Below are 23,043 nucleotides of genomic sequence, written 5' to 3'. Positions count from 1 at the left end.
ACTGGGGTGACTCCCTGACATCACTGATGACCTCACTCCTGGTGCTGTATAAAAGCTTGGTGAGGACTGAAGCCTATCAGAGACCCTCAGCTGCTCTGTGTACTGTAGTCCCATCATCATGCGTGAAATCGTACATCTACAAATTGGACAATGTGGCAACCAGATCGGCTCAAAGGTAAAAACAAACGAATAATAATACTTCTTCACTGTTCAACTTATTATGTGGGGGATTGAACTCACTGTTAGAAAGTGACCTTTTTTGTAACGCTAGCTGAGAAATGAGGAAATGTTTGCATGTAATGCAAGTATTTAAGTTTATATTTAATGTACAGTATGTCTACAAAATATATATATGTTAAATGATGTTGCATATTTTGACATTAACTTTTCCTTTGCACGGTGTAACAAACAGTTGTGAGTGACAGGGATGACTGACAGGGTGTACACTGTCAAGCATTCCAGGAAAAGATAAGGGCAAAAGCTAGGCTGGCATGGGTGGGACATTTTTTATCATTGCTAACACAAAGCAAGAGAGAGGAACTACAAGATAATACAAAAAAGTAACACATTATGCTGCTTGACAGTGAACATGACAGTGTAAGAATCAGTAATCAAGTAGTTATTCTGTTAAGTATCTTCATTATTTTACCGTGCACAGAAAATATTCTTAATCTGGTCAGAAGAAGTGCCACAGATTAATAAATTGTACTGCATTTTAACATATACTCATCTGAGAATGAGTCAGGGTAAGCTTTGTTTTAGCAGTCATACACTGACTGAATAGATACATATAGATACAACAATTATACTTATGCCCAACTGCATATACAATCTGCATATAAGCAACCATATAAACACCCAGAGGTAAAAAAGTGTAAACCACAGAACAATAATTGTCTGATGATTTTCTGTGCATTAATAATCAGAGAAATTCTTTCATGTTAAACAGCTAAACTCTTACAGTTACATCTTCTTATTATAGTTATTTTATGTTAATCTCTTGATGTTATTATGTGAATTTCTCACTTTGTCTTTCTAGTTTTGGGAAGTCATCAGTGAAGAACATGGGCTCAATGCAACAGGCATCTATGAGGGAGACAGCAACCTCCAACTGGAGAGGGTCAACGTCTACTTCAATGAGGCCCATGGTAAGAAGAGGTTACTGTACATCCACTGTTCATTTAAGAGCCGACGCTAAATCAGTTTATTCCATGGTGATTTACCAATCACGTACCAATTCTTCATTTTTTAAATAATACTGTTCTTAAACTTTGACACAAAAGCATAAGGAACTACATAAATTCAGGATGCCAATGTCCAGATATTTAGGTAATTAATCTACATTCTGTTTGCAGGTGGTAAATATGTCCCCAGGGCCCTCCTTGTTGACCTGGAGCCTGGTACGATGGACAGTGTAAGGGGAAGCCGCATCGGAGCTCTTTTCAGGCCAGATAACTTCATCCACGGTGAGACAAATAACGAAAGAACTGTCTTGTATTTATGGGTTATGTGAAAGAAATTTTGATTAATATGTGAAAAGGAAAGACACAACTAAATTATAATCACTTGTGGTAGAGCCCTTTTTGATGCTTTGGTGCCTCTGAACTGGTGTAAAATGTTTCATAAATCTCAGAGCTGAGGATGATGTCAACACGTAAAAGAACATGTACTGTGTCAAACTGAAAATAAAAACATCACCTAATTTGCAGTTTGAAGTATTTAACCAAAGAGGAGAGGAAACATGTTAACTGGCAACATGCAATATAGATCCGAATGCAATGCAACATTAAAGAAAAGGCACAACTTTTTGTATATTTTCATATTTGCAATGGATATCATATGTCTAATTCTATTGAGAAGGCAGAGGATTTTATTTATTTTGGTGTGACAGGGAACTCAGGAGCTGGGAATAACTGGGCGAAGGGCCACTACACAGAGGGAGCGGAGCTGGTGGAGCAGGTCATTGACAGAGTAAGGAACGAGAGTGAAAGCTGTGATTGCCTGCAGGGCTTCCAGCTGGTTCACTCACTGGGGGGTGGCACCGGCTCTGGCATGGGAACCCTGATCATCAACAAGATCCGAGAGGAGTACCCTGACCGCATCATGAACACCTTCAGCGTCATGCCCTCCCCTAAAGTCTCTGACACAGTGGTGGAACCCTACAATGCCACCCTGTCAGTCCACCAGCTCCTGGAGAACACAGACGAGACCTTCTGCATAGACAATGAGGCCCTCTATGACATCTGTTTCCGCACGTTAAAACTGACCACGCCGACTTACGGGGACCTCAACCACCTGGTCTGCATGACCATGAGTGGGGTCACGACCTCTCTGAGATTCCCTGGACAGCTCAATGCGGACCTGAGAAAGCTGGCCGTCAACATGGTGCCTTTCCCTCGCCTCCACTTCTTCATGCCAGGCTTTGCCCCCCTGACGCCTCGTGGCAGTCAGCAGTATCGAGCCCTCACTGTGCCTGAGCTCACCCAGCAGATATTTGATGCCCGCAACATGATGACGGCTTGCGACCCAAGGAGGGGCCGGTACCTCACGGTTGCTGCCATCTTCCGTGGTCGAATGTCCACCAAACAGGTAGAAGAACAGATGCTTGCGATGCAGCAGAAAAACAGCAATTACTTTGTGGACTGGATCCCACATAACGTCAAGGTTGCCGTGTGTGACATCCCACCCCGAGGCCTCAAAATGTCCTCCACCTTCATCGGCAACAACACAGCCATTCAGGAGATATTCCGGCGTGTGGGCGAGCAGTTCTCCCTAATGTTCAAACGGAAGGCTTTTCTCCACTGGTATACAGGAGAAGGTATGGATGAAATGGAGTTCACTGAGGCAGAGAGCAACCTCAATGATCTGGTGTCGGAGTACCAGCAGTACCAAGACGCCACCTCTGATCTAGATTGGGAAGTGGAGGAGGAAGAAGTGGAGGGACCTGCATTACCAGCTACAGCAATGATTCAGTCTCAGATGGAAGTTAAACTGGAAACAGTGACTGAAATAAGCAAAGGTGCTCCGGATGAGTAGAAGACATAGGGCATGCAGTGTGGTGTGTAGGTTTGACACCTTGTCGGAAAGGACATGAATAATATGATACATTTTAAGTTTAATTTAAGTCAATATGGTTGATTTAGACAGCCTTTACTTGATAAAAGATGCTGTGACATATCTAAACAATAGTGCTTGTTGTCTTTTCTATATTCTTCAAACGACTTGTACGCCTTGCTTTTAATACGTTTTTTCTTTTATATAAAATACTTCAAAGTTGTGGACATCATTCATGTACATATAGATTTTTTTGTGTTATATAATCCACAGCCATAAAAATTAAATTGTGATGTTAACACTGTTTGTCCAATATTTTCTTTCAGACCTACAGTATGTTGCATTGAGGTTTTTTTGTATCTTAAGTTATAACGGACATTAAAAACATTAAAACCAAAACTGATTGTATTAATGTATTAGTACATTTAATTTGACAGTAAAAGACTACCAAAATGCTATTTGATGCCTTTCATTGAGTTTTATCATTTCAGCTAAAACTGGACAAAAAGCAACTATACTGCTCTAGTGATAGGCAGTGGGCTCTGACAGCACAGTGACAGTGCTGTCACAAGGCTGTCACACAGTTTCCTACAACTGTTACGAGTCTGGGACATAGAGATTACACATAACTTGGCCAGAGTGTCTGTAATCTGAGATAAGCACACATGACGTGGGGATGTCTGCTCTACTGCACTTAAGTCAACTTCTCACACATATACACAAAAAAGAAGACATTATCCTGCATGTAACCCACATCTGAATATGGTTTATGGTGACACATGCAGTATTGACTCACCAAGGCCAATCCGCTTAAAGTTACAATGTGGCAATGAGGTCAAAAGGGGATAGAATCTCTAAACTTAACTGTTACATATGCCAGGATAATATGCAACAAAATGTGACCAAAACTCACCTGATCCCGACAGGCAGCATTAATAATGTTTTATCAAGTGTAATGTATAACCACAGATTTTGATACATGGCCTGTACTTTTTCAGATAAACAGAATATAGGCTACTTCTATTCCATTTTTATTTTTTAATTATAAATCACAAGAAAAAAAGATAAAATTAAAAGAAAGTCTGAGAAAACAAACAGAACTAAAGCAGACACAGACCTTTCATGATGTCCCAACTTGCTGTTGACAATGTTTGAAAATCATTCTAACTGGTTTCTGTAAATTATATTATAGAAATATTATCCTAACGTCATTCTCTTCAGGCGGGTGTTGACAGCAGTGATAAGTAAAAATGAATGGCCCATTGAATATTGCACTTAAATAGCCCACATAGGCTATTAGAACAATGCCCACACTTGCTATTATGCATGAAGATCCGACCATTGAGTTGATGCTGTTGCGTCAACAGCCCGCTGTCTCTTCATTCAAGGTTGCATGATAACGTTCAACCTTCACTGAGCTGAATTGTGCAACATAGGTTAAATGGCTGATCCTATACTGTGGTTAGGTTAGTTCATAGGACATATTGCTGAAGGCTGTTGGTTAATGTGAAGAGCGATGTTCTTATAGTTTTAGTCGTTTGCCAATTGTCGAGTAAAATATAACATAGACCTTTATTCCATTCAGCTGTCCACAGTGTCAGCACCATAGACGTCAGCACACTATTGCGGCATGTTGACCAGCGGAAATGCGTCACTATAAAACTCCCCACGTGACTACTGAGGTACACTGGGAGGAGACTTACAGTTACACTGATTTCAGTCACAGCCTCCCGGTTTATCTGCGCCTCGACTCCGGCATCAGTAGCATCTGCCAGCTATCTAGTTAAACCATGAAGATCTGGGTATCAGAGCACATCTTTAAGTAAGTAGCCTAACCTCAGTCTGTTAAGCTAGCTAGGTACATTTCTTTTTAGTCTGGTGATGTGTTAGACATGGTCCGGCGGTTCATTGTCTGGTTCTGCTGGTTTCGCGTTTATAATCCGGTGAACACACGCATGGTTTAGAAAACTTTAACAAGAAAACGCTGCTAACAATAACTTGTGTTACTATCTACGTTAGTATGCTAACGTTAGTACTTGAAGCTTAGCTAGTTACTAGCTTGTAACGTTACATACGGTAGCCAAATTTTCCTAACGGCAGTCAGTGGCTTTTTCTTTCAACTAAATATATATAGTATGAGGCACGCAATAACTTACTTTTGTTTTTAAATAAATGTAAAAAGTGTATGCAATGGGAATCGTGTAAGCACAACTGTCGTTGCAAAAAAGCGCTGTGAAATTGTATAACCAGCCGGCAGGTCTATACACCCCGCGCGGGGAGATGCTAGATCACACCTAACTGCGGTCACACTTTTACTTCAAAACCAGTCAGTTTAGATATATTTTACAAACCCTTGGTAGCCGATGTTGTTAATTATGTCTCCCCAATTTCGGATCACATTCATTTGCGTAGTTTCTGATTTAGAAGCCTAATTGATGATTTTGCTGCTAAACAAAATCATTCCACTGCGTGAGAGCGGTCAGGGAAAGCTGAAATCTTGACAGCGATGTTGTTAACGTCTGTTAAGTTTCGGATCACATTCCTTCAGAAACATGCCCTTATGTGAATTTTTCGCGTTAGACGCCTTAATTGGTGATTTCTTACGGTTGAAGGTGCCGCTATATGCTCCGTACAGTCTGTCTTCGGCTGCAAAGACGGACGGGGAATTAACGCCTGCGCAGTGTGCTCATGTGTTGCCGTCGACACGTGTATCGGGTGCGATCTAGCATCTAACCCCAGCGCGACCTTTCCCCTACATTACTTTTGCCGTGACTGCTTCGGTCTGGTTGCGTCACTTACGTTGGTTGGCGCGTTCAGGCGTCTCCGTGGCAACCTTCCACCTCTCACTTTTCTCAATGCCACCACTGAATAATCATTTTTAGATTAGTTGAATGCATGGATGTATTATCATTATCATAATATACATTATCATAATATTACATCATGGATTCGACTCCTATTTACCTTACATTGCTAATTAAAAAAATGCCTGATTTTTATATGAGATTGTTGAATGAATTGTTGGTGCCCTCAGCTCGGTTAATTTGCTAAAATTGTCACAAACGTAGTAGTGAATGAGTTTAAATCCTTGCGAAAAATAGTAATTTTTTACCAAATTTCCCCACAGGGGTAAAGGTAGAAGATAAAAGGTGTATCTTATCTTATCTAATTTAATGTCTATAATAATACACCATCATAAGATAAAGTTCTGCATTGAGTAATGTTACCTAAGTAAAAACATGTATGCAATATTAGCAACATGTAGGCTACTCAAGTGTTGTAAAGTGCTGAAAAATGGCCGCTGTAAGTGGTCTGCTATTACATTTTAATGGATTATTACCACTGACACAGTCATGTGTAAGTAGCATTACTGTTGTCGTGGTTGGTCAAATGTTTTTCAACTATTTCATATGCCATAGGATAGTTTAATCTGTACCAATGCATCATATTTAATGAGATGATTCTATATGTTGTATGTAAAATTTGAATTTGTAAAATATCTAGTAACTACAGCCCTCAGATAAATGTAATGGAACCAAAATTACAAAATATCCCTCTGAAATGTAAAGAAGTTCAAAGTAATATAACATGGAAATACTTTAGTAAAGGACAAATATGCCTACTTTGAAATTGTACTTACTGCAAGTACAGTACTTGAGTATTAGTAACTAAGATTGAGATAGAGTATTCAATTTTCATCAATAAAAAACAAAAAGTAAGTCCAGTTGGATAACACAATTGTTTTTAATTGTAAAGACATGTCTCTACACACTTTCACTCAAAGTCAGCTTGTCAGTTAGTCAGTCTGTGCGTTTGTATACTACTATATTATTTTTCTTTCACAGCCATCCTTGGGAGACGGTGACCAAGGCTGCTATGCAGAAGTATCCCAACCCCATGAACCCCAGTGTGATCGGAGTGGATGTTTTGGACCGAGGCATCGATAAACAGGGACGCCTCCACAGTAAAAGACTGCTTAGCACAGAGTGGGGTCTTCCATCTATAGTCAAATCTGTAAGTTTCAAATCTAGTCTCAAAAAACCTCTCTGCACTACCCTTGTAGTTTAACTGTTTTGGTCACACTTAAAATGTACAGTACAAATGACTCTAAATAAAAAAACACATGACTTGATGTGGGAGATAGTACAGGTTAATGCTTTCCATGGCCTTTAGTCCCAAGGCTATTCCTGTCCAGGGGCAGCAGTAGCAGCAGAGCTGGTTGGTGATGAGCCTAGGGGCGAGTTCATGGCTGTGTGCCATGGCTCGTGTTGTACTGGACATGGTACAGTCATTTTTGTCATTGCTATGGCTCGTGTTGTACAAGACACGATAGGGCCGTTTTGGTCATTGCTGACTTGTAACCTACGACAGCATGTGATGTTTCTTTCCATCTCTGTCTGCTGGGTTATCACTAGAGGACACTAGAATAGAAAGCAGTGATGGATCTGGATTTCTGCAACTGGCCATTAGAACTCTTCTCCTATGTCTTTTGGTTCTCCGAATTCATGGATGATTACGCTGGAGAAGATAATATTATGTGTCTGATAAAGGGCTTGGAGTCAGTGACATCTATGAATGGCAGCCCCTTTAATTCCAAGGACAGTTTATAACACAGACTGTCCCAGTTATTAGCGTAACCCTTAATCAGATTGTCTCAATGCAGTGTGTGTGTGTGTGTGTGTGTGTGTGTGTGTACTAGATGTATCATGAAGGTGTCTTTCTGCGATGCCAATTTCCCTCTGTACTCAAAAAACTGATCACTCTTTTAACATTGATAAATGACAGAAACCTCGGTATTATATTGCAACTCAAGCTAGCAGCTCTGATGCTTGTCTATAAGTGGGGTAGTAGTAGATTTATACAGATGTTAATCTTTAATTTCATGAAGATATTTTTAGGTTGAACTTCACCTACATGATGCCTCTTATCAGAGGTATGCCTGATGAGATATGCAGATTAACTGCATATAATTCATCTCAATTATCTCAATTTGCACTGTTGTGTTTCTACTGAAAGCACTGATAAAGTAAAAAAAAAAAAGGAAACTTCAGGTAAATTCAGCCAAAGTCAACAGACAATTTGTGTAGGAACTTCGTACAGGACAGAAAGCTTTGTGTATTTGTGTCAAAACAATAAAAAATTAGTAAATTAATAAATAAAGTTACCATTTTAAAATGTGAAATGCTGCACAAAAAAAAGAACATTGATTGAGTAACATCTGCAATTGTTTGCAGTTCATTTCACTTTGTAGTAAAGTGTGTTTCTTTCTTTGTCTTCAGATCATTGGTAACGCTCGAACGTACACGTATGTTCAGGAGCACACGGTTGTGGATCCCAAAGAGAAGATTTTTGAACTTCAATCCTCAAATGTGAGTACTAATGACACAACATACCCATCATCTCCCTCCTCTGGCACCCTTGGGTTAATGTTGAAATGTAACCTTAGTGAGGGAGTGTAGCTCATGAAACCTTTTTATCTGTCCACAAAATCAGTTTGGGATATCTCATCTAGATCCACTTTATGTGACTTTGTTTGAACACACATAAGCTTAATATTAAATGCTGGAAACTCTGGAATGAAGTCTTGGTGGTTTCACCGGGGATAGCTCACGTTTCAACAATCGAAGTATGTAATGCTGTTTGAGACTTGTCTGACAACTCTTGTTTTGGTCTTGTGAAAAACAGTTTATGTACACATTACCATATCCCTGTCTTGTGCTATTTCCTCTGCAGATCACTTTCACGAACATGGTGTCTGTGGATGAAAAGTTGACATACAAACCACATCCTGAGGATAAAGACAAGTAAGTTTTTACATGGCGTTTCATTTTTAATCATGGATTTCTAAAACCATTTGACAATTTTAACCATGATTTTGTGAAACCCTCTTTTTTTACACTAGGACAATACTGACCCAGGAGGCGATCATCTCTGTAAAAGGAGTTAGTCTCAGCAGTTACTTGGAGGGAGTTCTGGCGAGCACCATCTCTGTTAACGCTGGAAAGGTAAGCAACCACTAAAAACTCTTTCAGGTGGGACGCTATGCGTGAGGCTCTTTTCTGGTTACTTCCTGGGTCCTGCACTTTAAACAACATTAACTATATTTGCCAAATTGACAAATATGGCTTAAGACAGGCTTTTTTTTTTTCTTAACTACTTCAAAATGATAAGACTGTTCTTTAGACTAGTACCAACCTTTTTTTTTTATGTGAATCTCTTAAAATGAAGAAATGTCTACTTGTGGCCCTTTTTTTAAATGTCTGTTGTGAGCAGTGTCGCCAAGGAATGACTTTCTTTCTTAGTTCCTTTTTAGATTGTTTAATTTGATGGATGTTTAGACTCCCTCTAAAAATAAAATAAACAATATTTCAGAAGAAAAAAATAGAAAATTTGAAAGTCCGGAAAAATAAACAGAATTTTGTGTAACAAAATAACATTTTTTACAAGGTTACGCTACGCTCCTAACAAGCTAATTCATACAATGTTTTGTCCGTCCACATGTGAAGGCAAAAGAAAAGCCAGCTAGCATAGAGCCAACACAATAATCATTCAAAAATGGATAATGCACACAAATAAACCTCATCGGTTGTCCGTAATTGTGTACCAAAACTTAGTTCTAAACATAAACTCTATTCTGTTATTATGTAAAAACTTATATCATTGAGTATTTAGGTGCAACACACTAGTTATGTTTCCATCTAATTGTCATGTGAATTTTAAGCGAACTTTTAAAATGATGCAGAAATAGAAAATGTGAATTGGAAGCGTTTCCATCAACTGGTTTAGAGCGAATGAACAAGATTACGCAAAGCGTAGTTGTGTCACAAGTTGATATGACGCATGTTTGTAGATTGCAAACTGGCTTGCTAAATCCAAGAGTTTTAGAAGCTAAGTTCTTTGGATAAAGGGAGAGATGTAGCGTTGTACAAGTTGGCTACCTGTGCAGAATACAAGGTTGTGGCAGAGACATTTGGTGTCCGTAAGCCAAATGTACACCGCTGTATACGCGGTTGCAGGGCCACATGATTGAAGCTGTTGAACCAATTCGTCAGTTTACCCAACGTGGCACAGGCTATAGCGCACCGCAACTCCGCTACGCTCCTTGTGCCTCAAGTGTACGGCGCACGGAATGGAACCCATACCCCGTTCCTTCATGTGCGTTGATGGTGGCTAACACCACTTATTTGGCAAAGCTGTTTCCATCTCCCGTTTTGCGCATTAACGCTTAAAACTCTTAAACCACCTCAAATTCTTTGGCAAATTTGAGGATTTTTTAAAAAGATTTTTGGAAATACGTTGATGGACACATGACTACAGGGATTAATGAGCATACTTATATTGAATCTTTCCTAAAAAGGATTTCTGGGGTTGCTCTTCGTTTTTACATACAAAAAGTGATGGAAGTAGTGTGAAATATTAGAAAGCGACTTGTCCAAACCCTGGATACTTTCTCATCTTAACACTGCAATCACTGTGCAAAGTAGACATGCTGGACTAATTACAGAACGCTTCAGAAATTGTTGGACTTTGAAAGGTGGGAGTTATCCTGTGACCCCTCAATTTATTTATTTTTTTGATGCCAACGGGTTATTTTTGTCATTTGTCTATTCAGTTTGATGTAATGCTCTTTATATTGACTCCTATGGACTAATGCTTTATTTGTTCTCGATCAGGGCCGGGAAGCCATGGAGTGGGTCATCAGGCGCCTAAATGCAGAGATTGAAGAGCTGGCAGCCACAGCACGTGGGACCATGCGGACCCCCATGGCCGCTGCAGTCACTGAGAAATGACACCTACCTTTCTATTGCAGCAGAGTCTGAGAGAAACTTCACGACAGTCCAACCAGCCTCTCTTTATGATGCCGTTTTGGTGCTCTGGATCTCATATACTTTACTATCTACATTAGATTAACTGAAGTTTAAACACCACTGTTATCTGTGGGTTTGGAAACTTGTAGCAAAGAGGTATTCAAGGCACTGGATGAATGGAAAACACAAGAAAAGTGCCAAAGCAGACACCACGCTTTTAGTCCTGCACCCTTTGCCAGCTGTGTTTTCATCTTGCAAATGACCTCAGAAGTGTCCTCTGGCATTAACTCTCTTATTACAGTGACAGAGTCAAGTTATGGTGAGATGGATAGGTGTTACTGTTGAGACAAAGTGGCAGAAAACAATGTGTGGTTTAGGCAGGAGTCAAGTGTAATGGGGTACATGGAAGAGGTTTCAGGTGTCAAGATTGTAAATGGTTTAGTGAACATCAACAGTGACACGCCAATAAAATGTTTCAATGTCAGGTTTAGTTCTGTTGAGGAGCCATCGCCTCAAACTACATTTTGTACCGGGACCTCAGTTAAAACAAGACACTGCACCAGGCAAAGTACTGTATGTAAGCCTGAATACAAACTGTATTTTGTAATTATGTGATAGCTAATATTGTTGGTATTTAAGTGAAATGAAGGATCAATATATTTACCATATTTATGTTTTTAAGTAATGGAAAAGACCTTCTCAAATGCTACGTTAGTATAACTTTGATATAAATCAGTCTGATGTGTGGACTGATTTATATCGAAGTAATACACTTTTAGTTGCATACTGTGCCTGCACATGTTAACTAAACTCCAACAGTTTTATTAATACACATGAGACGGTTCTTAATAACACAGAACTCTCCGCACGTCCTGTCAGTGTGAAGGCTGAAACCATGGATTTTACTCTTACGCACACTTACAAAACAGTTATTGTAACAAAGAAAAGCTGCCACAAATGCAGATGATGCTGATAATCTGTGAATGTTTTGGTATTCCTGTTTGAGAGACAATTGGCATTTGAGAAGGTCTTTCTAAATGTGATGTGACAGCAGTGTGGTGATGAAGAAAGATTTAGTTTCTTTAATATATATATATATTCTTCCTGTAACAGGAATATTTATTGAAAGAAGTAGTGAGTTGAAAAAATCTCATATCACATGCTTAGTTAGGAATTGTAATTTTTGGATTTTGTCTAGGTGCCCTAAAAAAGAAAAATGGTTTTACCAACTGCAGAATGTGGCAATAAAATGAAAATATTTTAACCTGTTTAATAGAAGATCTTTGTCAGTAATTCTTCAAATTTGCTCCTACAATAAAAAGGCCTGGTTACTTATAAGGAGTAAATCAAAACATTTGAGTTTGCATTTAGTACAAGAAATATATAACAGTAGATATTTTATCAAAAGGAATTTTCAAGCCTATGTGAAAACATAGTAAGTCAAGTGAATATGATCTGCAAAATAATAGCTTCAGCAGTTTCCTTTTGGAGGCTTAGTAAAGAGATGCTCAATAAATGCATTCCAAAAGTCATTATTAACTAAAGGGTGTGATGGGATGCTCCTCAGGTGCTCCCTTTATTTTAGAGATCTTCAACCGGAGTCCAGGGCCCCTAGGGGGTCCTTTTTGTTTTTAAACTACATTAAATTTGTTAACAAAAAAAATGTTTTAACATGAATCCAACATATTAGCACATTTACATCCCCACTGATGACAGGCTTGAGTCATTCTTAGCAAATGCCATAATTTGCTAAGAATGACCCGCTCACTGGCCTGTAAGGTAGTCACTAAGGTAGCCATCCACAGATACGGTTCCTGAGGACTCACTGTGCCACATGTATGTGTAACATTAAAAGATGATAAATAAAGTCATGCCAAAAAATGTTATTTTAATAGCTTTGTATTCTATGCTAAAAAAAAAAAATTATACATACACAGACTTTAGGCCACCCTACACATTATTGTTGACTTATCTAATATGCAACTTAATTTCATCCAATATGTAGTAGGGGGTCCCTGCTCCGTCTCTTTTTCAGTTAAGGGATCCTTGGTTAAAAAACCGTTGAAGACACCTGCTCTATATTATTAGAGTCTACATACCTACAGTAGTTGTCGGCCAGCACAACTGCATTCATCTAATGTTCAGTGTCACTTGCTATGAAATTCAGTAGTTACATACTGCCACGCTGTGGCCAAATGCTGGCCTTGCAATTTCGACTTGAGAAGTAGTATAAAAATTGTTTTATGTAATGTAATCTAGGAAAAAAGGTTGGACTTAAGCCGATTATATGTTGTTGTTTTTAAATTACTGGCTAGAGAAAGAAAAGTGTGATGTGAATGGTTGACAATATAGTCATTTGAAATATTAACTGTACAATGTATGCCATCCCTTTTTCTTTATGGTAAGTGCATTTTGTATAAAACTATGACCACTGATATACACACACCTCCTAAAACGTTCCTACATGAACGAATGTAAATAATTAATTGTTTGAAAACTCATAATGGACACAAAACATAAAGTGCTACCAGATTTTACACAACATCATGCTGTTTAAAAGATACAATATTAGGGATCTGGTAAGAAATGTTCTTGCCTCCTGTATAAATGAACATGTGTTGATTTAAGCTGTGATGGATGTCCATACTCTTATCTATAGCCTTACATATTGCATGTGTACAGGTGGCTAAAGATTTGTGTGTAGCCTAGTTCAGGGATCTTCAACAGGGGGCCTTGAACTACTAGGGAGGTCCTCAGAGACAAGTTTTTTTTTAAACGTAAAAAGTCTTAACACGGAATCAATATATTATTAGCAAATATAAAATCCCCACTGCTTAATGGCCTATAGATCAGGTAGTCTAAGGTCATCCACAGATCATACAGTTAATCCTAAGGATTCATTATGCACCATGTACAGTATGTTTAACAATAAACATGATTTATGAAATCATACCAGCCCTTATGACAGGCTATTTTGATAGCTTAGTATTCTATGGACTAAAAAGGTATGTATGAAGACTTTAGGCCGCCCTAAATGTTATTGTAGGCCCAGTTATTTTTATTCAATACATGTAGTAGGGGGTCCCTGCTCAGTCTCTCTTTTCATATATATATAACAGATAAATAAAGTCAAAACAGGGATTTATCTTCAAATGTGATATTAAAAAACACAAGGTGCTTATTTTCCATTTTAAGTCAAACTATAAATACAATTAAAAAGTCCAGTTTATATACACTACAACATGAAAAGTAGCCTTACTATTGTTTATCAATCAGTGTCACAGAACATTAATTTGCTACTCTGTTTTCTTAATCGCAAAGTAGCACCAGTCCATTAAGCATTTAGTGTCCAGAGTTGACCACACAGCCATGATCATTTTAAGACTAAGCCAGACTAATAAAATACAGACAACCGACCGTTCAAAATAAAAGGGGCAGCTATTTAATCAATTTAGCTCAGAAGGTACTCGACGGTCAGCAATGTCTTGTCTGCTGCAGGTCTGCTGCCCTCTGCTGTTTGGGAGGATTTCCTCTGACGCCACGCTACAGACCGTGTCAACCAATGGTGAGCGAGCACAGAGCATTCTCTCAACCAATCGGAAGCTGTGGTGTATTTAAAGGTTTTGAATAGAGGGACATTTGAAATCAAACAAGCAGTGTTTCAGGAAGTGTTAGCCACCCACAATTCAAGTTGAATACGTCCGAGTTTATAGTTTGGTTTGAGCTTCGCACAACATTGAACCGGCTTTTAAAAGGAGCCTCCTGTTAACGTTACGCTGAATACTTATGTACCGTTAGCCAAAATAACAATTTATCAAGGTAACTTAAACCAGCAACGTTAGCTAGCGAGGGTGAAGCTTCCTACTTGGGAGCTAACGGGGACGTTGCTCTGGTTAAATTATCGGCCAGTGGTCTCGGTCGTCTTACAGTAACATATTTAGGTAAGTAAAGTATGAGTATCTATAGTATTGTGTTGGATATTTTGGATGCTATGGTTAGCAAAACGCAAATGTTAGCTTAGCGTTAGCTCTGAATTTCACGATTTAGCGTTAGTCACTAACGCACGGCAAAGTTAGCCACGCGATGCGCCATGCTAACGTAACATTGTTGAACGTTTCTGGCAGCGTGAATGTCCAGTTCTGGTTAAGTTAGCTACGGAATAGAAAAGAAAGTATTGGAAAAAAATACGTACCCCCCCCGAGGTTTTTTAATGGAAAATGTGTGGTACCCATTGTGAAAATAACGCCAGCAATTTAAGTAAAATCGACCTAGAGTGTCTAACTACGGTTAAATGACTAGCTAACGTTAACGCTACTATCTCTGTGTTAGTGACTTGACCTTTTTGTTGTAGCTCTAAACCCTACATTAAGTGTTTTATGATTTGTTGGATTCCAAATGAAGCAACCTCCACAATTGTTTTTTTTTCTCCAGAAAATGGAGTCTTCTGCCAGGGTTAAGCAGACAAAAGACATGAAACTTCATAGGCCCGAAGTGAAGGTGAGGCTTACTATTACCATACAACTGAAAAGTGTGAAATCACTGTTGACTTTTCTGACCTTTTGTCATTCTGTATTGATGTTGATGCGTTAAGCTTTCAATTTAAAATTTTAGTGCACCTCAGTCTCTGCACACTTTACAGGTTTAAAATCATAAACACCAGATACATGGCTATGAGTAGGCATGGACTTACAGGGAGATACCCAAACATACAGTTGAGTGCTAATAGAACAGAATTGGGGTTTAGGATTTAGGAGCCAATATAAATGTATCTACAAGATTGGGTTAGCTAGTTGTCAAAGAAGAAAATCTTCTAGACTGTTAATCTTTTTTTTAAATGGTTAGGGACCAAAGCAGGGAGGCAAGATGGGGGGCTTCATTGTTTTCTCTTTTTTAAGAGCAATTTTCTTCACTATTTGGTAATTATCTTTGCAGACAAACGGTGATGGACCTAAGCGGATTCCAGTTTCACAGCAGTCACAGATTGCTGTAGTTACACCAACTCCACATCATCGGGTTCTAGGTGTGTCGAATGGACCCCAGCGCATTCAGCGGCCTATGAGCCACCAGAAACCAGCATCTCATGCCCCTGTTGCTGTCAAGTCCACACACCTTGCTAATCAGAATGTGAACCCTTCTACTCATTATGGTTCAGTGCCCAAACGTGTTTCTCAACAAAACCATCCAAAACCGCATGACGTGCTCAAGGTTAACCCGGAGTCGGCCAAACCACCAACAGAACCGGCAAAGCTAGATAGGCCCCAAAGTAAGCATAATACATATGTGGAAACACTACTCAACCGTGTTGGTGGGTGGTTTAGGATCCTAAAATGTATATCTTTATTCCCTTTTGTTAGACAAACCTGCCATTAAGGATTCTGCCAACACCTCTTCATCAAAGTATGTCTTAGCGTGATTCACTATACTTTTTTTTTCCAAGTATATATCTATCTATCTATATGTGTAGTCTTTGGTAAGATTACATGTTGTGTTGTCTGTAACTATGCGCAATTCTGTTCACACAGCAAGCGGTGGAGCCTGGAGAATTTTGACATTGGCCGCCCCCTAGGAAAGGGTAAATTTGGCAATGTCTACATGGCCAGAGAGCGACAAAGTAGGTTCATCTTGGCCCTGAAGGTGCTCTTCAAGAAGCAGCTAGAGAAGGCCGGTGTGGAGCACCAGCTGAGGAGAGAAGTGGAGATCCAGTCTCACCTCAGGTAATGTTTCGTTTAAGTTATGTGATGTAATGCCCAGTGTGAAGCCTGAAATTGGGCTGACAAGGGGCGTTTTTACACAGCGGTTGTCTTAATTATTAAATTTGAAAGGGAGTTTTGTTGCTGCTTACCTGAATTCTGATCCACCGGCAAGACAAACCTGCTTGCAAGGTCAATGTTACAAACTCAAATGATGTGACAAGGGGAAAAATGGAAAGGTCTAGTCAGCTCAGTAATCAACAGCAGCTGCGACAAACTAGAAGAGAATTTTGCAATATTGACAGTAATTGCCATTTGGAGTTGATGCTGAACTTGAATTCTGAAATATTCTCTTCTACCTTTCTTGGGTGACCAAGAAAAACTCAGTTATCAACATCAATAATGTGTGTGTATTATGTATATTCATGTGTAAAAAGCTTCTATGAAGCAGCCGCTGGCTTCATATAGTTTGCGTTTGCTCTTTTGAAATAGTTTGATATCCAGAATGCTCCTCTGCCTCGCTGTCCTGCAGGCACCCGAATATCTTGCGCCTCTACGGTTACTTTCATGATGCGTCTCGTGTGTATCTTATCCTGGAGTTTGCACCCAAGGGGGAACTGTATAGTGAGCTGCAGCGCTGTGGATGTTTTGATGAGGCCAGAAGTGCCACGGTAAGTGCCAATTAAAGTGAGATTGAATTGTCAAATGTGTATATACTTTGCTATCAACTGAGCAATTGACATCACCAACTTAAATGCATGTATCATTTTTATTCAGGAAAACAAATGCTTTCATAGGTGTATACTAACTCCATATACCAGGAAATTCATGTTCAGTGTTTTGAGTCTATTGAACGTTTCAAAGTTTGACCGGGTGATGTGAGGCATGTTGTATTCACCATGCTTGTGTGCTGTTCTAGTACATCATGGAGCTGGCAGATGCCCTCAACTATTGCCACTCCAAGAAGGTGATCCACCGGGACATCAAACCAGAGAACCTGTTACTTGGGGCCAACGGGGAGCTGAAGATTGCTGATTTTGGCTGGTCTGTTCACACACCTTCCTCCAGGTATGCACATGTGCTTTGGTAAAAACAACACTTTTTTGTTTTTACCTTCTGTTTTTAAAGTATTGAATCTGTAGTGCCCATTAGTAGTAAAACTGATATTTTAGTGCGTTTTTTTTGCGTTTATTTGTTTTGCTTCAGTGTCTGCTCATGTTAGAAATTGTTCCCCTTCTGGCTATACTCTTTTTAGTTTTATTTAATTTTCTTCGTCCTTTTCTCTTCCCTTGTTCAGGAGATCCACGTTGTGTGGAACACTGGACTACTTGCCTCCTGAGATGATTGAGGGGAAAACTCACGATGAAAAGGTGGACCTGTGGAGTCTGGGCGTCCTTTGTTATGAGTTCCTGGTTGGAAGTCCCCCCTTTGAAACAAAAAGTCATGAGGAGACCTACCGCAAAATATCAAGGGTAAAGTATAGATGGCAACTGTATGTTGTCAAGCCGCAACGTTTCAGAACGGTCGTCTTTTTCATCCCACTTGAGTTTGCAGGCCTGCAGTACAATTTTGTTTAACTGCTTTTTTAAATTCTTTTACTTTTTGTTTGTTGTCTTTATCATCCAGGTGGAGTACACTTACCCTTCACAGTCCACTATTAGTGCGGGAGCCAAAGACTTGGTTGCTAGGCTACTGAAGCATAACCCCATGCACAGACTGTCCATCCAGGGAGTCCTGTCCCACCCCTGGTTGGTTGAGATGGCCACCAAGAAACCCACAACCCTGAACAAGCAGGAGTCCCCCCAGTAAGCCACTTTGTTCCCCTCCACCCAACACCTGAGGTGTGTACGTGTGAGGGTGGAGTGGTGCAGAACTCGTGCTGTACCAAGATGTGAAACTGATTTATCAGAATCTGCTTGTCTCACTATATTGACTACAAAATCACTGCATGTAGATGTTTATGTCTGCAGGCATCTTAAGCCACTTTCTGGTCTTTTTTTATGTTCTTATCCTTTTTTTCTTAACAGTGGCATTCTATTGCCTGTAAATATTTCACTGTTTTTGTGTAATTATGAGAATTTTATAGAGCTTTTCAAAAATGGTATTACTTGAAATAAAATAAGACAACTAACCTTTTGTGGATATATATCTTGGAGAATTAAGCAAAATATAAGTATGTTATGTTTGTCTTATGTGCATTTCAAGCTCTAGTAAATTGTATTAAATACATGGTAAGCAAGACATTGCACTATGTCCAATAAGCAGTATGCTTCATCCAGCGCGCCCCCCGCGAAGGTTCTAAATGCTGAGAGGTCTACTGCTGTAATTTTTCTGTTTTGAAGCAATAGCTCTCCTGTCCAGTAGGTGGCTCTCCAGGCACGATCATGGTTGGTAAAACTGTCTGGGTGCGTAGACTGCAATATGCAGTCTATGTCTGGGAGTTGATTATAGTAGGAAATCCGCCTAAAAACTTATCTAGAATTAATAAATGTTATACTTGTGTGTGGCTAGATTATGTTTTTGGCTAAAACGTGTTAAGGATATGATGGTTGTCTTTTATGTCTGTCAATGCCTGTCCACAGGGAATGGGCAGAATTATTTCAGTTATGCTTGATTTTGCATGTTGAACTAAAGTCTGGGGTACCGCCTAACAAAACTATCGAATATGTTGATCTCCTTGGAGACAGAGAGAGCCTCACTATGCTTCTAAGGCTGTTAATCCGGGATCACATTAAAAAGATGTGATCACGTTGCATATGGCTCGGCCTTTTTTTTAAGATGCTAGATTAGTTGGATACTTCATCCGCCGGGAGCTTGATGTTTCAACATCTGGAGATTAGCCCACTCAGTGAATGAACGGTGTGTCCAGATGTCTGCGCAAAAAAAATCAACATTGGATGAACAGGTCGACCATAAGGCCTGATGCTGCCTGCAGCAGAAAGTCTGTTGAGATTACTTTTATTGAACATGCAGGGTTGCAAACGTGTATTTTCACTTCATATATAGCCAGAACTCGAGATTATATACAGCCTAGAAAAAGATGGTAGGATTTGATTAGACTCACCAACACCGGGCCCCTGTATGGTTAATTGTTTCTAAGCCACTTGGCCTTCGCAGGCTTCACACGGTGTCAATTAACCTCAATTTCGATCAAGTCAAAAATATAAGTACAACTATATTCTTCATTTTTTGTCTTTTATTATAGAGAAAAAAATACATGTTCTGAACGTTTTTCGTTTTACATAAGACCACACACATTTTTACAATATAATTTCACTTATTTCTTTATTCTTTAATATTAATTTCACGATATATGGTAACGACTTTGAGATATACATTCCATCTTTTTGTAACCACAATAACACACTACACATACGGTTTTATAACATTTCCACAGGACCCGTTGGATTGCACGGAATGAAAAATGTCTGTATGCACATTTTCCTCTTTAATCTTTTTCTTTTTTTAGATTTTCAGACACCGAATTTTCGTGTGTGTTTTCAAGTGTAGTGGGTGGAAAAAGCATTATGGCAAATTGAGTGTGTAGTGTTTCAATATGGAGTCCCCATCTAGCTGAAATTTGGGCCAAGGTGTGGTCTTTGGATGTGGATCACAGGTCAGGTGAATGTCATTGCCGAATTTAAAAGCTCAATAAAATATGGGAGAAAAAATATCAAGGCATTAACACTTTCACGCAGGATAATCTAAATTTGAAGGAATTTTAAATTCCATATCCCAGTTTAATTAGGTTTTGTGTGTCTGAAATACGCCGATCTTACATTCAATGCATAGTTTTTACAGCTGCTTTGTTCTTTGATATTTTGCATTTCCAGTATTTTAAACTGCTCAGGAAGGTCCAATTTCCTCATTTCTAATGAAACTTCGCTATTCTTTTATAATATTCTATATGCGCTCATATGTGTTTCTACTGCTGGTTATTGCCATTGGGTTATTTTTCCGTCTTCTGTGTCCACAGGCTTTTTCTGGACTTAACACCACATTCACTGTCCATAATCATATTGAAAATTACCTACAGAAGAAAGTAGCATTTCTATTTTTTTCGTCGTTTAAAACTCATCTTAAATCACATTATGCTGTCGAAAGTCGGTCCATCACAAACTCGTTTAGCGTTACATGAAGTGAAGACTCATGTGGGGAAGCACCACAAGAGCGACGGGAAAAAAAACTGCCCTTTTTGCACTTTTGTTTAAGGTCAATATTGTAAACGTTCACTCCACTGGAAAATATGTATATGTACGTTTGTTTACAACATGTATTGTCCATATAGTGTGTTGTGGATGCATCGGATTCCTTCACTACCACGGGATCTATTTCTGTGTACGCGCGCATTTTTTTCTGACTTGATGCAAGACTGTATGAGTGCGAAAATGTCCGCGTGTGTTGGTGTGCGCGCTTTTTACGCATGAAAAAAGCAGAGAGCTGCGCTTGCCGGGAAGTTGTGTTTTAATTTATCACTAAGTGGTGGGGTTTGCAGTTAACATCTAGTTCCGCCAATGGCTTGCAGTTACTCTTGTATGTTATATCTGAAAGCCTCTACGAGCCCTTCCATTGAGTGGATAAAACCAGATATGCTGCATATACCTCCTATTACAAAGATGGCGACATCAAAGAAAACCTGGTGCCATAGCAGCTTTCTCCATAAAAGCCTCAGGTGGAAGAGACTGGGAAGCAGAAAGCACAGGCCTGCACCTGTCAGGCTGCCAGTGAGACCCATAAGGAGGGCGAAATGTGGCACAAAGACCGCCATGAGCAAGGTGAACACGACAAGGATACACCGGAGACTGAGCCCCCAGGATTTAATGCGTCCATCGCCTCTGTAGCAATCTGGAAAGATCGCACGTCCTCCGTCCTGGAAAAACGATTTCTCTAATACCTCGACAGCAGCGAAAAACGGCAGCGGATACGACAGCAAAGCTTTGGCCACTAGAAAGATGTTGACGACAGCTCTGATGGTTGGGGGCAGGTTGTCTGTGATGACCTCCTTGGTTGCATCAGCCCAGGTCAAGTAGGCCACTAAGGCGAACAGGCCCTTGAGGATGCAGGCAGCGATGTGAGTCCAGTTCATCATGCAGTGGAACTCGCTCGGTTTCTGCATGTTCCCCTCCAGAGACGGCAGGAAGATCTGCGAGGTGTAGCTGAACACGATAATCCCAATGGAGATGGGGAACTTCTTGACATCGATGTAAAACTTGACCTTGTCCCAGGCCCAGTCCCTCGCTCTGGAGAGGCAGTAGGCTATCACCAGGACGTTGATGACAAAGTGGGCCATTGTGCACAGCAAGCTGAACTTGGAGACGGCTTTCAGGCTCCTGAGGAAGGCGCAGGGGAGGAGAGCGATGGTTGCGATGATGGCCCACGACTTCTGGGAAATAGGCATGTTGGGGAAGCTGTTGTACATGAGATTGCCACTGACCACCACATACAGGATGCAAGTCATCACTAGCTCTATGATTTGGGCTACATTCACGACATGGCCACCTAAGGATGGGAATCTGGGCGCGCAGCAGGCGTTGGCAATGTCCACATAGGAGTCCCTCACACGGACGAGCTGCCCGTCTTCGTCCTCCTCATACAGGCAGGCAATTAGGATTTTCCCCGTGTAACAGCACACTACGGCGGCGAAAATAATGAGAAAGAGTCCGAGGTATCCTCCGTGCAGGATGGCGTAGGGCAACCCAAGAACGAACATCCCCTATAACCATAAAAGGAAGGACACAAAACATTGTTAATGGCTTAAACTTTTAAGGCTTGGTCACCAAGTAGTAGGCCTAATAAATCCTAAAGAAATCCTGAACGTGTTGTTTTAAATAATCTAATCTTAATAAAACGTGGGCCTTGGCTTTGGTTGGCCTGCCTCTTTAATGGATGTCCTCTTCCGCTTTCATGTTGTGGGTTTTCCACTTTGCTTTGAGCGCATCCGCCCGCCTCTGACATCACCACAAACTGGAGGAGACACACTCTGACGTCACGGTTACCGCCATGACTACAGTCCCGATAAGGCATTGGGTCGAGGGATTTATGTCGCATAGCCTACACACGCAGACTCCACTTTCGAGTAGATCCTCAACGATGGTCAGTCATTTCTAAAATAAAATTTTCTCCACACATACAAATCTTCATGCCATTTATTCCTGTCTGCATATGAAAAATCCAAGACAATATTGTGACTCATTAGCCTACATTTCATATGTTGCGTAAAACTATAGGCCCGTATGTTCACACATCTTAACTTTATTTCGTACATGGGCTTTATGCTATAGCTGCTGATGGTTACTTTAAATAACCAGAAATTAATCCAAGAAGATGGGAACAATGTGATTAAGATATATACGCTCAAAGTCTAAAAAAGGATGTTTTTCGTAGATTAATTTACTCGATGCCATGCAGAGTATAAAGTGAGCATGCAGGTATCACTGGACATCACTATACAGACAAAGAATGTGTGTGATGAGGGGAGGTAGAGTAGGGGG

At 40.0% G+C, this 23,043-nt stretch overlaps 4 protein-coding genes across 5 annotated transcripts in view; 3 read left to right on the top strand and 1 right to left on the bottom strand.

Moving 5' to 3' along the window:
* Positions 1 to 84: 84 nt before the first annotated feature.
* Positions 85 to 3,279, top strand: tubb1 (tubulin, beta 1 class VI). The gene is made up of 4 exons (XM_034869635.1): positions 85 to 175; positions 1,040 to 1,148; positions 1,356 to 1,466; positions 1,892 to 3,279. Exons 1-4 carry the CDS (start codon positions 119 to 121, stop codon positions 3,034 to 3,036), a joined length of 1,422 nt encoding a protein of 473 aa, XP_034725526.1. The 5' UTR covers positions 85 to 118; the 3' UTR covers positions 3,037 to 3,279.
* A 1,310-nt stretch (positions 3,280 to 4,589) lies between these two features.
* LOC117943639 (PRELI domain containing protein 3B-like) lies at positions 4,590 to 12,195 on the top strand. The gene is made up of 6 exons (XM_034869899.1): positions 4,590 to 4,876; positions 6,900 to 7,068; positions 8,334 to 8,423; positions 8,788 to 8,858; positions 8,957 to 9,059; positions 10,728 to 12,195. Exons 1-6 carry the CDS (start codon positions 4,845 to 4,847, stop codon positions 10,842 to 10,844), a joined length of 582 nt encoding a protein of 193 aa, XP_034725790.1. The 5' UTR covers positions 4,590 to 4,844; the 3' UTR covers positions 10,845 to 12,195.
* On the top strand, positions 9,974 to 18,700 carry aurka (aurora kinase A). Of its 2 annotated transcripts, XM_034869898.1 has the most exons (10): positions 9,974 to 9,983; positions 14,792 to 14,803; positions 15,294 to 15,359; positions 15,795 to 16,125; positions 16,217 to 16,259; positions 16,385 to 16,576; positions 17,085 to 17,223; positions 17,472 to 17,620; positions 17,850 to 18,024; positions 18,179 to 18,700. In XM_034869898.1, exons 3-10 carry the CDS (start codon positions 15,297 to 15,299, stop codon positions 18,359 to 18,361), a joined length of 1,275 nt encoding a protein of 424 aa, XP_034725789.1. In that variant the 5' UTR covers positions 9,974 to 9,983; positions 14,792 to 14,803; positions 15,294 to 15,296; the 3' UTR covers positions 18,362 to 18,700. The 2 variants fall into 2 exon arrangements, with proteins under 2 accessions (XP_034725789.1, XP_034725788.1); XM_034869897.1 differs by lacking the exon at positions 9,974 to 9,983 and having other exon boundaries at positions 14,492 to 14,803.
* Positions 18,701 to 19,734: 1,034 nt separating this feature from the next.
* slc32a1 (solute carrier family 32 member 1) overlaps positions 19,735 to 23,043 on the bottom strand; it is a 4,651-nt gene continuing 1,342 nt past the window's right edge. Inside the window, exon 2 of the mRNA XM_034870138.1 lies at positions 19,735 to 22,265. Coding sequence (XP_034726029.1) covers positions 21,078 to 22,265 — 1,188 coding nt within the window. The 3' untranslated portion in view covers positions 19,735 to 21,077. The remainder of the gene's footprint in view (positions 22,266 to 23,043) is intronic.

The sequence above is a fragment of the Etheostoma cragini genome, chromosome 4 (assembly GCF_013103735.1).
Source record: "Etheostoma cragini isolate CJK2018 chromosome 4, CSU_Ecrag_1.0, whole genome shotgun sequence".
NCBI classification, from domain to species: domain Eukaryota; kingdom Metazoa; phylum Chordata; class Actinopteri; order Perciformes; family Percidae; genus Etheostoma; species Etheostoma cragini.
Note: the sequence above shows the minus strand (reverse complement) of the source record. Positions and strands in the feature narration are given on the sequence as shown.

Bases quoted from the DNA above. Each gene is read 5' to 3' on its own strand.
- tubb1 (XM_034869635.1), top strand. From the start codon at position 119: ATGCGTGAAATCGTACATCTACAAATTGGACAATGTGGCAACCAGATC. The intron at 176-1,039 runs GTAAAAACAAAC...TTGTCTTTCTAG, and splicing joins GCAACCAGATCGGCTCAAAG to TTTTGGGAAGTCATCAGTGA. The intron at 1,149-1,355 runs GTAAGAAGAGGT...TTCTGTTTGCAG, and splicing joins CTACTTCAATGAGGCCCATG to GTGGTAAATATGTCCCCAGG.
- LOC117943639 (XM_034869899.1), top strand. From the start codon at position 4,845: ATGAAGATCTGGGTATCAGAGCACATCTTTAA. The intron at 4,877-6,899 runs GTAAGTAGCCTA...TTTCTTTCACAG, and splicing joins GTATCAGAGCACATCTTTAA to CCATCCTTGGGAGACGGTGA. The intron at 7,069-8,333 runs GTAAGTTTCAAA...CTTTGTCTTCAG, and splicing joins TTCCATCTATAGTCAAATCT to ATCATTGGTAACGCTCGAAC.
- aurka (XM_034869898.1), top strand. From the start codon at position 15,297: ATGGAGTCTTCTGCCAGGGTTAAGCAGACAAAAGACATGAAACTTCAT. The intron at 16,126-16,216 runs GTAAGCATAATA...CCCTTTTGTTAG, and splicing joins AAAGCTAGATAGGCCCCAAA to ACAAACCTGCCATTAAGGAT. The intron at 18,025-18,178 runs GTAAAGTATAGA...TTTATCATCCAG, and splicing joins CCTACCGCAAAATATCAAGG to GTGGAGTACACTTACCCTTC.